Genomic DNA, 15474 nt, shown 5'->3' on the forward strand with positions numbered 1-15474 from the left:
AAGATATAATCACTCTATGCTCCTTTATCAAGGGTATTGTTCTATCAAACCAACAGGGGTTCATCATATATAAAAGCAATTCATCAGAAATGGTCATCCCCTGGTATCCCATCTCCTCCCCACCTGTCCCAACCTCCACATCACCAGGCAAAATACTCATGCCCTGCAAACTTGCGAATGGTGCCACGGCCCCGGCTCTTTTTGCCTTCCTTGCATCTACCCCTCTTCAGTTAACACAAATTGATTTTCTTTGTGGAGTTATTGGGAGTCCATGTGGTTCAGGTGGCTCAGGGGCTAGTTATGTTATCCAGTATGGCCAATTAGTCCCATGTGCTCTTTTGGCCACAGTGACTAGGTCAATGGTGAGACATGCTCCAAGCCAGACTGAATGAGTCTTTTTAGCTGGAACTATTGAGGGACTCTCTCCCTCTTTTGAGGTTACTAAGCAGGTGAAATGAAAATCTGGAGATGCTGACAACCAACTCTGTCCCACATAAAAAGAGCTTTCCTGGTCAGGCGTGGTGGCTCATGCCTGTAATCCCAGCACTTTCAGAGGCCGAGGCAGGTGGATTACTTGAGGTCAGGAGTCAAGACCAGCCTGGCCAACATGGTGAAACCCTATCTCTACTGAAAAGAAAAAAAATTAGCCGAGTTGTGGTGGTGCGCGCCTGTAGTCCCAGTTAGGCTGAGGCAGGAGAATCACTTGAACCCAGGAAGTGGAGGTTGTAGTGAGTTGAGATGGCGCCACTGTACTCCAGCACTCCAGCCTGGGCAACAGACACTTGTCTCAAATTAAAAAAAAAAAAAAAGAAAGAAAGAAAGAAAAAAGAGCTTTCCTAAGAAGGAAGCATTTACTGAAGAAGGCACACAGGGCCGAAGTGGGAAGAACCAAGGCTCTGATGTCAGGGTCTAGCACTTAGACCCAACTACACTTGAGTCTGCCTGACTGAACTTTACAGTTGCACCAGACCTTAAAATTCCACTTTCCAATTTCCCCCCAGTAAACCAGTTTAACTTTTGCAATGAAAATATGATCTGCACAACAAATTAGAACTGGATTCAGCAGTGTTTCCCTCAAAAGGTGTAGTATAATAGGTTTGGTGGGATGCTAAAAGATGGTATGGGTTCGGTAGTCAAAAGCTCGAGAACCCTGAATTGGGCAAAGTTTTGAAAGATTCTTTATCACAGGATTTCTCAGAGTCTTCAAGTTGCTGATATGCACCTAAAAGCTCTAAGAAGAGTAGATATAGCAATTAATGCTTCCGTACACTGATTTGACTTCTTGGGATCCGTTTGCTAAAAAATACACTTTGGTTTGGGCGTAGTTTGAGTTTTTCAAGTCTAGGCCAATAAAAAGAAGTAGAAAATGCTTGCAAAACAATCAAATAGCAAGGCATTAGGGGAAAGACCAAAAAAACAAAACCCCAAAACAAACAGCTTTAGGGCTCTGTTCTGGACTCAGCTAGACTTATCCCAAATGGCATATAATACTAAATTTGATGATCCACAGAAAAAAAAAAAAAATTACTCATTCTCCAAAGTTTCAAAATGGCCATCAAGCTGGGTGGCCAAAACTAACAACTCAATTTCAAAAATAGAAGCCCCCAAGTTTTCTCCAGATAACTCTGTTATCACCAGATCTGCCTGCCCCTCTTACTAACCCTTTTGGTTCTACTGTGCAATTTTAATATTATAGGTGAAAATGCACATCACACAAAGAAGAAGCCTGGAGAACAATGTTGGTAATTTCATAGTTATTTTAATAACCAGGTTTACATTAACAGTCACTTGATGAATTTTTTTTCTTTAATCTCAGCTAAACTCAAAACACAGTTTTGTTCACGGTTCAAACCAAACAGCTCTTCAAGTTCCAGAGCTGCTTCACAGCTAGCACAGATCACGGGAGATTACTGTCTGTCCATACCCACCAGACACAGAACTGAACACCCACACACCAGTTTTCAAAGAGGGAACTTACAATGAATGCTGGCTGCCCAGGGCAGCCCATGAGTGTATCTGGGACTCAAGCTGGAGTTTTCCAGGGGAGAAAGCCTGGGAAGCTTGTGGCAAGGAAGTTGGGAATTGCCCACCCTACTGGAAAGGGCTTCTCAGGGATGAGTGAAAATCAAGGCTCAGGTGTCAGCCCTTTGTGGAAACATGACATTCTCAGTACAGATAGTCGTGAAGAACAAGGCTGAGGGATTTTGAAGGAAACCCATTTTCAGGATGACTACAATCCTGCCACTTCTAGACAACTTCAGAAGTAAAAGATATATCTCTACTACAGGTAACTGATTCAACAATTTCACAGACACCCTCTCCACTACCCAAGCCCGTGGGCCTCAGAGAGAACCGGGATGGATTGCCATCTGGGTTCAGAGGCAATATGAGGAGGTTGGGGGGATGGCGGGGGCATCCTCAGGGTTGGGGGGGGGCAGGCCAAGGAATGAGATGGCAAAGGACAGCTTGGGAATGAGAAAGAAGATCCAGCGTGCCTTCCTATACTTGCATGAGGTGCCAGTGAATTCGAAGAGGGCCAGGACTCACCATCGTTTTCTTTTCCTGAACCTTTTGTATAGGCCTGTTTGATGTGTCTTATGAAACGAAACAAATCTGAATATAAATTTTAAAATAGTGGGAGTTATTCTCGCAATTCCCAGGGATTTCTATGCTTGGAGAGTTAGTACTGGTAAGAGAAGAAAGAGAGGCTTCCTGAGCTCATGTTGTTCCTCCCGAGGGCATTCGGGGGTTGTTCCCACAGCAAGGAAAGCTTGTGCAGAATCAAAGGTTCTGCTGGAATGGTTCACTCCGGAAGTCCAAGGGCAGTGCGAATGACCAATCTGGCCATGGAAGACTTATCTTCATGGCACAGAGAGGTCGTGCAGGGATGAGTCGGACTCAGGGGCTGAGTAACAGCAGAGCAGATAGTGCAGAAGTGAATGCTCAGAAGCGAGTTTATGTGTGTGTCTTTTCCTCTATCTGGTGGCTGTGGCTGGTACTGCAACCTGTCCCAAAGTACAACCTAGTCAATGAGGTATACGCTTCAGACCTGGCAAACTCTCTCTGCACATAAAACTGCTATTCTGAGTTCTCTGAGAGATCCCCACATCTTTGAATTGTAAATTAAGAGCTACATTTTCCCTTTTACTACATCTCCCTTAAAAGAAAAGCACCACGTGAGCTTTAAAATAGCAAGACTCCCTATTCTAAGGGGAAATAATCTTTTTTTCATGATTTGAATAGAAGGTAGCTTGCCAGGGGAAATCCTGTTCCTTGGCTATCTCCAAATTCCTTTGTAGCCCAGTGTGTACTTTTCTCTGGTCTTCAACTTATTCAAACCTGCAGTCAGAGATAATCGTCTCTCCTAAGCACTTAAAAGGTGTCTGAGGCCTGCTCTTCTCTTCAAAGTACTTAGTACACAGGGTTACAGGTGCGACCACCTGGATTCCCCAGAGCATAGAAGTCTGATCCCAGGTTGAATATATTTCTTCTGAAAACGAGCATCTTGGTTCTATAGATTCTTACCTTGCTCACAGGACTTGCTCCAAAACTGAATTTTCAGAAGCGGCATGATAGGGAAAGAGATATTCAACTCTGACAGACAAGGTAGATCCAAGCACCCACACTAATTTCTTTTAGGTGCCCCATGGGGAAGGCTGCATCATGTCACTTCCACTCACTTGGGGGAGATTCTAGGACTGAGACACAAAGTTCCCCCAGAGTTTCTGCTAATGGAAGGGGAAACAGATGGTTTGGAATGGAAAGGTGGAACCAGGGCCACAGAATGTGCTCGCTCTGCTCAAGACTGACTTTGGCTTTCCCAAATTCCCGCTTGACTGCCCTATAAGCTGACATGACCCATGACGGTAAAAATTAGGGAACACCTAATAAAACCAACCTTCAAAAATAATTCTATTTATCATGGATGTGCCAGGATCTCAGATCAAGAGAACCAAACACAAACTGCTTGTAAGAGAGGCCCTTCATTCTGCCTCACCTGGGCTGAAATCCTAACTTGGGATGCCAGAAGCGTGCCACTCTTCTCGGTTTGCAAAGACAGAAGAGTGAGAGGTGACCTCGCCGTGTTTAGAAGGAGTCATCTTTAAGCTGTGGGCGCACTCACCATGTGGGCCTGTGCTATGTTCTCAGCTGCTGGTTTTTAAGAGCACCAAAGAGGCAGGGAGGGCAAGAGGAAGAGAAGTGTTGTTTGCTCTGTCCCTGCCTGGCCTTCTCAACCCAGGAAAGAGAAGGATTTGAAAGCAACACTGAGAAAGAGTCCTGAGCAAATACTGGCACAATCAAGCAGGTGGAAGAAATGGTTGTGTTTTGGCGTTTTAATAAATGTTCAAAGAAACAAAATTTACTCGTAGGGGACGTGACAAAGAACAGAACCCAAAGACTGCCTGCCTTCTCGGCAGACCCTGGGGGGTTGTGGTGATGTGACAGCTGCCACAGTGGCTATCTTCCATGGAAATAACATACGCCATCAACACAATATACAACACCCCTTCTGCTCACCTGACCCACCCACCTCCCTCCTACATGCCTTACCCCAGCCCCTCTGCACCCTCTACCTTGTTCCGGGCTCCCACTACCCACTCACCCCAAATAATCTGCTTCCCTTTTGTTCATTTCCCTGACGTCCCAGCTTGTCTGTCCCCTTGTCATAAGATGCAGCACTACACACGCTCTCAACACTATGATAGAGCAGACTCTTTTACCTTAGTGGCCTGTCTGATTGCATGCATGTAAATGGGGGGAGGGGAGTCAAACAAATCAAGGCTATGCATAAACAGAAAACAAAGCAATATTCGTAAAGCTAGGCAAGCGAGAGTAACATTGGAGAAACATAAGGCTTGAGGGTTATTGATTCTTTAGATCACAACCGTTTGGATTCGCTTTCCTTCTTAAACATCGGTGTACCATTTTGGCTTCAAAACAATCTCTTCTTGCTTCTGCCCCTCTCTATGAGGAAGGTTTGCTTAACTCAGAGATGTGATATTAGAACGGCCACCTGGGGGCGCCACGATGCGCTTGCTGGCTGAGCGAACCCCCTCATCCACTTGGGTGCCTACAGTTGGAAATAAATTTCCAAGGGGGGAAAAAACGGGGTGGGGGGTAGGGGGATGTGGGCAAGAGAGAAACTGGGTTAATTTTAAGAGTGCAAGATAGGAAGTGCCTTGCTGGCCTCACCTCTCAAGAAATTTCCATTCCAGTCTATCAGGTCTTTTAGACTTTTCTTATGGCCTCTGGTAAGAAAAGACAAGTTCTTATCTAGATTTCATCTGACCCAGAGCATGATAATAATACTGAGAAGAAGAACAATGATAAGGACGAGACACTCATTGTGGCAGGCAATGTTTTAGGTGTTTAACCAATTATCTCCTTTAATGCTCACCACCATGGTTTGAGAGAGGCACCCTTATCTGTTTTACAGAGGAGATAACTGAGGTTCTGAAAGGTTAGGTCACTTGCCCGAGATCTCACAGTGCAAAGTGGTGATGGTCAGGTCTTTGTGAAACAGCACAAAAAGAAATTTCAATGTGTGCTTGGGTCTATTCAGAAAGGAGCCTCTAAAAGCTTAAGAATTAAGGTAGCCAGAGAACGACAAGAAAAAAAAATGGCAAAAACTTTGAAAAAAATTGCTTATGCCTAGCAGAATGTGACCTCTGGCACAGCTACCTCCAAACTTTAAACTCTTTTCCTTTGTCCTTCTTCCACTAGGTCTCTCTTACCTCTTTCTCCCATGTTTCTGTTTCTCCCGTTCCTTACCCTTTCCTCATATGCTGTAATTTTACCTTTAAATGTCTTTCTTTTCTTGTTATCTTACTTCCTTCACATTTAAATTATTCATTATAGGAATGCAAATCTACATTTATTTTTCTCGATTTTAAGACTACTGGTTATGGAGCAACTGAATGATTATTTTCTAATTATATCAGAGAGTTCTTAAAGAACAGGTAAGACTAATCATATGGCTAACACATAGTAGATGTTCAATCAGTGGTAGCTAGTGTTAGCATTATTATAATTACTAGGAATGGGAGAATATAATAAAAATCCTAGGTTAGAAGACGCTACTGCAATTTGAGCATAAAAATAATTTAAGCTATCTTTTAATCTGGACAAATAAAGAAAACATACTATGTTGTATAACACTCATAGGCTAATGCTAGAAATCACTATCAATTCTTAAGAGGGGATCAGCTCCCCACCTCTGCCCCCAACCAGGGCTATCTCTAGGCAGAATCAGTCACCACTTCAACCTGGTCTTCAGCCTGACTGCTTTGTATTACTTTCTTACCAGGACCCCTTGCTGATTCAGGGAACCTTCCTGCTTGCCCCAGTAACCTCCCTAAAGTTGACACCAGTGCTGGGCTGGAAAACACCTTCAGGTTGAATTCTCAGGAACACCCTCTGGCCTCAGAAATTGATCTTCCCCTTCCCCGCTCTCTTATTTTTTGATAAGCCTGTCCCACTCACCGGACAGGCTAAATCCCGACTGATGAAGATTCCTCACGGGTGGGTTCGGCCGAGTAGGAGAGCCCCGAGCAGAGCCTGCGGGGGTGCCACCTTTGGGGGTGGTGGTCAGGTCAAACACAGGCCCGTCGTACATGCCCCTCGGGACGGCATGCAGGTCTGCCATCTGCAGCCAGAGAACAGCATGTCACCATTCATTCATTCTTTCATTCAGCATTTTAGGGCCTGTTCTAGGCAGCATAATTGGTGAATACAGTGTGTGTAATAGGAGACAGGAATTAGTAAAAATAAAGATAATTTGAGGAAAGGAGTAGTAGTATAAAATAAATAAAGGAGGATGTGATGATAGAGTGACAATGGAGGTGGTCAGTGAAGGCCCTTCTAAATAGATGAGCTTCGATCTGAAGGATCAAAGGACCTTGCTATGGGGTTGGGGTTGCCCAAGGGAGGAGGCTGGGGGGATACTGGGGAGTGGTGTGGATGACAGTGAAGCCAGCAGAGAGAACAGCAAGGACAGAGAGCTGAAGTGGGAATGATTATGAAATAGAAGAACAGCAGTACAGCTGGAGCAGAGGGATTGGAAGGGTAGGTCACGACATGAGGTCACAGGTCCTGGCCGGGATGGATCACATGGGAGCTCCACCCTAACACTCTTCAGCACACACCAGGGTGGGCAGGCCTTGAAGTGAGTGTCTGTGGTCTGACCCACTGACCTCTGGCTGTGGCTGTGAACTTGCCCTGGGACTGTGGAGTCAGCCAGCAACTTCCACCCAGCACATGCTCTGCTAGGCCTTGTGCCAGGCACTATGGCCTTTGGTCATGGGAAACACGGTGCCTCCCGCAAAGGGGCTTACAGTCTATTAGACAAACACTGTAAGACCACCCAAAGCAGCGGCACACAACCTCCACCCATTTCTTAACTTTGGCCAGAGGGGAGGCAATGAGGACGGGCTGCCAGACGAGCCTGACCATGCAGGATGGATCATCACAAGAAGTCCTGTCAGAGCCTCCTTCCCTGTTAGTGACTCAAGTGCTGGCACAGAAGTCAAGCCCATCAAATGTGCAGATGCTAATGATTCTGGTGATGTGATGACTGTATCTGTACTCCCCAAAACCAAGAACTCTACATCATCAACACTTCTGTGGTTTAGAATCTAAATCACACGTATAGAAATAAAGGGTCAATACTGGGGAAGTCTCCTTCTTCTCTATTAGGCCCAAACTGGAGTGTGGAGCTCAAATTCCACAATCCTAGGGTAGGGTTAATACACATATATATATATATGTGTATATATATAGTGTGTGTATAAAAAAGTACAAAACAATAAATACAATAAATATAAATATGTGAATATATTTATTTATATGCACTTCTATATTTTTAAATTATATTTATTTATATTTATTGTATTGTTACAATAAATACAATACATAATACAATATAAACTATATAAATGTTTACTTATATATATTATTCTATATTTATATATTAAGTATATATAAATATAATACATATAGTGTATATATATTTAATTTCTCTGCACCTCCATTTTTTATACATATGCACACATATGCACACGTGTATATATCTATAGACCTATACATATACACATATATCTCTGCATGTGTTTATATATAAAATCAGAGAAATAAAATTCTATTGAAAATACAGTAGCTAAAATGTTATAAGTGTTTGCCCCTGTGGAGCAACACTGGACAGAATGAGACAGGGATGTGTGGGTGTGGATTCTTGGTTCTTACCTTCAGACTTTAAGGGTAATTTTTTTAAAAAAAAATACCCCAGCCTTATTTTGAATTATTCAAGTTTAAATTATTTTCAATAAAGCACTATAAAAATGTGGGAAAAGTCATTTGGGAAAAAAAGCTCTCTTTGGCCAAAAGTTTTCAACACCCTTTTTAATAGTACATTAAGTCTGTGTAGGGATAAGACTGTCACTGAATTTCTCTGTGAGAGTCTACAGATCACAGTGCCCTGTGTTCATGGTTACTATCTCTGAGTGTGAGTGGGACACAAAGCCCCTGCACCACCTCGGAGCTCCCCTGCTTTTTACCTTCCTCCGTGCTTTAATGCGCTTGTAGACATAGTCGGAGAACGGGCTGCAGGGGATGAAGCGGCCTGCCCCCTGGGTCACATGCAGGTTGCCATCTTCCAGCATGATCTTGCCCTGGCAGATGACCACCAGAGGAGCCCCACGCAGCTCCATCCCTTCAAAGATGTTGTACTCTGCAGCCTAGAGACAGGGGTGAGGAGCAAAGCCACAGTAAGGGTGTCGAAAGAGGAGAAAGAGGAATGTACCTTCTCTGCTCGAGACCTTCAGTGTCATTTGCTGCTGATTCACCAGGCAAGCCGGGAAAAGCTTACCATGCAACTGCAAGCTTCCAGTGGGTAGAAGGCACCGGAGACAGATTTGCTAAGAAAAGACTAAACTTCCTAGTAAAAAGAAGTGTCCAATCTTTATTAAGGTCCTCAAGTGGTAGAAGGCACCGGAGACAGATTTGCTAAGAAAAGACTAAACTTCCTAGTAAAAAGAAGTGTCCAATCTTTATTAAGGTCCTCAAGTGGAAGTCAACTTTTGTCATGGGTAATGTTCAAAGAGAAGCTGGATAACTATCCAGGATGCTGTACATCACTGTCTTGTATTGAGTCGGTGCACAGAGAGGTTATGTGGCCTTTAGGTCCCTCTAGCTCCAAATTAAATAACATGAGATGACATAATATTTAAGCAAAGGCCATTACCACCAAAAATGGGATTTCTCCCTACCTCCTTCATTTACTCAACCAGCAAGACGCATTACTGTATTGCCAGGTAATTAAGAACATCAGTTTGGAGTCAGCTTGTCTGGGTTTCAATGCTACCTTCACCATTTGCTTGCTGCACAAATTATTTAATTTTTCTGTACCTCCAATTTTTAATCTAGAAAACAGAGGATAATAATAGTCCCTACCTGTAGAAGACAAGTATGGAAACCCAATGAATTAAAAGCACAGTGCCTGAAACATAAGTGCTTAAAAATATTAACTCTTTTTAATAAGAGTGTCGAGCCTGTTTCTGTTAGGTACCGCACTTTAATTATCATCCTCCATATGAAACTCATTGTAAGGAAGTCATCAGTGCTGTTTACCAGTTATTTCCCATTCTTTCTCTTTCCAGGCACAAAGGATCATTGCATGTCCTGACTTCCGGAAGTTAGGTATGGCCACAGGACTGGCTAAGACCAGTGCCGTGTAAGAGGCAGTAAGGTACACCACGTCTAGGGGAAACTTTCAGAGCCAGTAGATCATTCACTAGGTCATGTTCCCCTGTCTCAGCAATCATGAAAATATATGTAGAGAGGGAACCTCTATCGGCCCCTGTCCCTGAGTGACTGGGATGGGCAGAGACCATCTGCTGACCTCCCTGCTTTGGAAAGCAGGAGTGGGGGGAAAAGAAAGAGAGATCAGACTGTTACTGTGTCTATATAGAAAGAAGTAGACATAAGAGACTCCATTTTGTTGTTGTTGTTGTTTTTTTGAACATAAACTCAAGATTTTATTGTCTTCATAATAAAAGATGACACTTAGAACTGGATCACTTTCTTCCCGTGCCGATATCGCTCTCGCAAGCATGGTTAAAGCCCCTAAAACCCGCCAGACTTTCTGTAAGAAGTGTGGCAAGCACCAACCCCACAAAGTGACACAGTACAAGAAGGGCAAGGATTCTCTGTATGCCCAGGGAAAGCGGCGTTATGACAGGAAGCAGAGTGGCTATCGTGGGCAAACTAAGCCGATTGTCTGGAAAAAGGCTAAAACTACAAAGAAGATTGTGCTAAAGCTTGAGTGCGTTGAGCCCAACTGCAAATCTAAGATAATGCTGGCTATTAAAAGATGCAAACATTTTGAACTGGGAGGAGATAAGAAGAGAAAGGGCCAAGTGATCCCGTTCTAAGTGTCATCTTTTATTATGAAGACAATAAAATCTTGAGTTTATGTTAAAAAAAAAAAATGGAGTCTCTTATGTCTACTTCTACATAGACACAGTTACAGTCTGATCTCTCTTTTCCCCACACAGGAGAAACACAGTTGAGGTTTTGAGTCACTGAGATTTAGGGGATGGATTGTTATTGCAACCCGTCCTAGTCTAACTACCCTGGCACACCACATAAACACGTTTCTCCTGACCAAGTTCTTTGCATGCATTTTCCATTCTACTCCACTCCCACCAGAGCAAGCCTTACAGACTGGTGGTTCTTGGCAGAGACGATCTTCACAGCATCTGGATCCCAGATGACTAGGTCACTGTCAGAACCCACAGATATTCTTCCCTTGCGGGGATACAGGTTGAAGATCTTGGCAGCGTTTGTGCTTGTCACAGCCACGAACTGGTTTTCATCCATTTTCCCTGTGGCCTATTGAAATATAAGAAATTACATCTATATCTATGGCTATAGCTACATACATATCAATTGAGGGCTTCTGAACTCAGAGAAAGATGACCAACAAAGGCACAGAAATACAAAGAGGAGCGTGGTGAGCTACAGAACCTCACTCAGCAAGCTCGAATTAGTTGGGCTGTCATGACTACTCAGGCAAAATGGTCAAACACATGGTTTAAGATTGAAGTTACTGCTCCTGAAGTAAGCATTTTTTTCTGTATGTTCTTACATTTACTAATTTACTTCTTCTAATTTCAAAAAGGATTATAGAGGGTTCAAAGTAAAAACAAACGTGATTATAATCCCATCCTTTAGATATGTATTTGTGTTTGTATATGTCGTGTACATAGAATAAATATGAAAGAACCTCACTCAAATGATAACAATGGGTTCTCTGGGTTGTGGAATCGAGATATTTTTGTTTTCTTTCAAGTGTGTGCTTGTCTGTAGTTTTCAAATATTCTTTACTGAGCATGTGTCATGTTGGTAATTTAAAAATATATATTATCTTGGAACTATTCCAAATAGTGCCAGGATAAATATATACGTACTGCTCTGCAGTATATGAAAAAATAAACACTATGTGAGAGAACAGACAACAATATTTATATTTTCCCTCTTTTCAAACCAAAAAGCCTCTTTACGGAAAGAATTGAGTTTAAAACCTAGCTTTGAGCTTCCTGAGAGCAAAGAAGAAAAAGAAAACTCAGTGAAATTACACTGAGTAGATTAATGAGGCATTAGTATACATAACCCTGATAAGAATGTTTTTAGGATTTTTAAAATGAAACATAGAGGAGTAATCAACTTAACAATAAGATAATTATTGGTTTTACTAAAATCTTTGAGAGAGTCTTAATTTGAATGGTTCTTTCTTTTGTCAGTCCTTGTGATATGAACAAGGAAAATAAAACAGGCCAGTTGCCAGAAGACATTTAGAGATAATCACTTGTATTGCCTGAATGACCATATGCCCTCAGTACAGAGCGTCCTTGATAAGCAAGATGACTTTGGTCTAGACACAGACTCATTGCTTATCATTTCAAAGGATTATATCCAGTTCTTTCAAAAGAAGTCATAAAACTATCCAAACAAAAAGAATTAACTCACTATTATTTTAAGTACAGGCTATTCGTTCACTCAGATGAAGGAGTTGGATGTCTGGTTCCTAGTCCTAACAGTCTAGATGAGGAAGCCTCCTTCACAATGCGAGACCTTAGTATTCATCACACTAGAAGGAAATTTTCCACAATGCCTGAGCCACATGGTTCCAGAGACATCTCAGCAGGTACGAGATCCCATCTGCACTCGCAGTGTCACCAGCCCAACTGGTGACAGGAGGTTCTGATCTGGCCCATGGATGTTTTGGCCCTGGCTACCCTCCCATGACCTCCATGCCTTACCACAGCCTTGTCCCAGATGACAGACATCCGCTCCTCCACACCATTGGTGCCCTCAGGAATGGCTGTGAAGTTGTCCTTTCCAATTGCTTTCTGGGCAGTGCTGAAGGTGCAGTGGGCACTCCCAGATAGTTGCAGATCCCCGCTGGCAAAGGAGAAAAGCTCCACATGAGCAGGAGAGATGGCTGGAGGCACACACACTGGGAGCTTAGAATCTTGTGTCTACTGTGAGGGTTTGGACAGTGACTACTTGGGTTTGGAATCTCTCCTCTACCTCTTACTAGAAATACGAGCTTGGATGAGTTTCTTCCCCTCCCTGGGCTCAGTTACCCCATCTAGAAAGTGAGGGGGTGGGGTTAGATCATCTCTTTTGTAGCAAAATAAAATGGACTCAAATGAGCAATGTCACAATCCTACATGTCTGCAGAGGGCAGCAACAAAGGAGTCTCCCTATAATTTTGATTGCCATCATGACCAGCTATTTGAACTTAGGCAAATGATTTAGCTTCTCTGACCTTCAGTTGCTTAATATGTAAATGATAAGAGTACCTCACTCATAAAGTTGTTAGGAGAAACAAATGAGACTGTGAGTGTAGTCTTACCATAGAGCTTGGCACATAATAGGTTTTAACTGCTATTACCATTACAAATATTATGACTCTATTAATGTTTAAAATAGGATGGGGAAGAGCCTATTTTCTACTCTCAAGACTGCAAAAGAATTCCCAATACATTGTTCACACTGCAGACTCTGGTCTAGTTGATAGATGGGACTGCTCCAGTCCTCAACCCAGCTGGCCCCAAGAGATGCTTTCACAAAACGCCTCCTGCTGGGCATTTCTGCACCAACCTGGCCAGCAAGGAGTTGATGTAGTCCGGAGTGGTTGGGTCAGGGCTCAGGGGTGGGGATGTTACAAATGCAGCCGCCTTGGCCCAGTTCTTGCTCCAGTAATGGGTTCCATCTATGCCAAGGCTGGCAGTGATGGGCTCCCCAAACACCACGTTTCCTAGCAGGGACAGGAAATAGACAAGTGGTTAGCATACAGTATGTGCTGCACTGGGCCCCGCCTATTTAATTAAACTCCTAAGCCTACCCAGGACTGTGTCTCACAGTCAGACAGACCTGGGTTCAAGTCCATGTTCCCACCTTTTCTAAGCCCCTGCTTTCCTGTCTGCTAAATGTGACCAAGTTTGTATTCCCTAGATTAAAAGAAGCAATTGGTTGTTAGATGCAGTGTTAATTCTCAAATTTTGAGGCAAATTAAAATTTGAGGCAAAATAAAATAAAATATACATACTGATTTTAAGATTCATCCTCATTTCAGAGATACTAAAATGCTCCAGTTCTTGCCCTAGTAATGGGTTACATGTATACCAAGGCTGAAATAGATATATTCTGAAATTGATGAAACGAGATGATGTCTACTTCTTAGGCTTGTGAAAATGAAAAGATATGGCATATGTGAAGCATCTGGCACCTAGAGGATGCTTGGTAAATATCGCTTTCTTTACCTGTTACTTCTCCCCACAGTAGGGGCCCAAAGTCCCAAATGTGCCACCACCACTGGGAATTGCTAGATCCTCCCATTATAATGATATGCTTTGGTTCCATAAAGTAAAATCCATTCCTGTGGATTAGAGACTCTCATGATTTTTTTTTTTATCATGTTTGTTACTCCTAACATGATGACTTGCTAAAAGTCACCCAATAACCTAGGACACATCAAATATGAGACTAGCTTCTTGGATTCTGCCTCAAAAATTAGGGACTTAACTACCCAAACCATGGAGAGGGGATAAAGGCTATTGGAATATACACTGATCTAAGCTGTTTAGCTTCTTTAAGAAGAAGGAATATAGAAATCATAGAAAATATAGAATATAGAAATATATAAAATAAATATATAAAAATTTAAAATAAAAATTAAATTTAAAAGACATAAAACTTTAAAATAAATATATAAAATTATATATATATAGAAATATATATATATAGAAATATATATATATAGAAATATATATATATATAGAAATATATATATATAGAAATATATATATATATATATATATAGAAATTATAGAAAGCAAATGCTAGCTCATAGCTAGGTGGTTGGTACCAAGTTTCTCTATGCCAAAATCTGGGGCCAAAGCTACCCTATACAGCCCTGCACTTCTTTAACTTTGGTTCTCCATCTTCCACAGTCAAATTCTCCGTAAGTTTGCACTCTATGGCCAGGATTACAAATAGGTTTTGCCTTGTTTCAGCTCTGTTCAATTGGTAATGGTTGCCTAGAATTCCATGAAGGGAAGAATTCTAATAATGTTTCTGGTCTCAGTAGAAAAGACTCATGATTAATTAGTAATGTCTGCCATGGGCAAAAGAAGGAAGCGATGGCCATGATTCACATAGGACAGCCCTGCTTTTTGGGGTGAGAGTAAAAAAAGTCCATGTGATGAGAATTCAAGGGCTCTCCAAAAATACTTACACACTAAAGGATACAGGACCATAAGGATATGAAGAAATGAAAGTCACAGCAAGCACTCAACTACTATTGAAAGAAACAGAATCTTTAAAGTGGAAGAATTCTCCCTCTGGACTATGTTTAGCATGGAAGAGTAAAAGAAGCTAAGACAGTAATGACAACTAGATTTGAATACCAGTTCTCCCAGCTGGGAGATTTTGGACAAGTTGTGCTGCAATTTCATCTGAAAAAGGGCATTTCATGAGAAATGCCTATTTCTCAGAGTTCTTTGAGAATTCTACACAATAAAAAAAATTAAACTATTTATCTCAGTACAGGGAACATAGTTGTTCCTCATTAAATTGTAGCTTTCTAATATTAATTCTGAGCAGCCATACAGTTAAAGAGCCCTGATGATTGATGACTAAACACATTGAGACTTCAACCATATCCTGCTCAGGAGGGAAGCACAAACCCTGCTACACTTTGTCCTGCTCAGAATGCTCTTGAGTGTTTCCCTGAGAATGATGGTCCATGAGATGTTTACTGACTTCAATCTCAGCAGCCAGTTTTTCATCCCTGAAGTAATACCCCCATTCCACCCTGGAGACACAGCTGTACTAGTTCTGCTCGCCAAAGAATTATGAGCCAAAGGCTCAGGGTTAGGATTTTTCTCCATGAAGTTTGAAATGAGACCA

At 42.2% G+C, this 15474-nt stretch overlaps 2 protein-coding genes across 4 annotated transcripts in view; one reads left to right on the forward strand and one right to left on the reverse strand.

Annotated features, from left to right (window-relative positions):
* Nucleotides 1-1739: 1739 nt before the first annotated feature.
* The window catches only part of DPYSL3 (dihydropyrimidinase like 3), a 120625-nt gene continuing 106890 nt past the window's right edge, over nt 1740-15474 (reverse strand). Inside the window, exons 9-14 of one of the 3 annotated variants that reach the window (XM_030927325.1) lie at nt 13165-13321; nt 12318-12459; nt 10717-10887; nt 8553-8732; nt 6484-6646; nt 1740-5071 (exon numbers count right to left, since the gene is read on the reverse strand). In XM_030927325.1, the coding sequence (XP_030783185.1) occupies nt 4983-5071; nt 6484-6646; nt 8553-8732; nt 10717-10887; nt 12318-12459; nt 13165-13321 (902 nt within the window). In that variant the 3' untranslated portion in view covers nt 1740-4982. The remainder of the gene's footprint in view (nt 5072-6483; nt 6647-8552; nt 8733-10716; nt 10888-12317; nt 12460-13164; nt 13322-15474) is intronic. The other 2 variants (XM_010383378.2, XM_010383379.2) reach the window with 2 other exon arrangements.
* LOC115896461 (60S ribosomal protein L36a-like) lies at nt 10107-10427 on the forward strand. The gene has a single exon (XM_030927326.1). It carries the CDS (start codon nt 10107-10109, stop codon nt 10425-10427), a length of 321 nt encoding a protein of 106 aa, XP_030783186.1.

This window comes from Rhinopithecus roxellana, chromosome 3 (genome assembly GCF_007565055.1).
Source record: "Rhinopithecus roxellana isolate Shanxi Qingling chromosome 3, ASM756505v1, whole genome shotgun sequence".
In the NCBI taxonomy this organism is placed as follows: Eukaryota; Metazoa; Chordata; class Mammalia; order Primates; family Cercopithecidae; genus Rhinopithecus; species Rhinopithecus roxellana.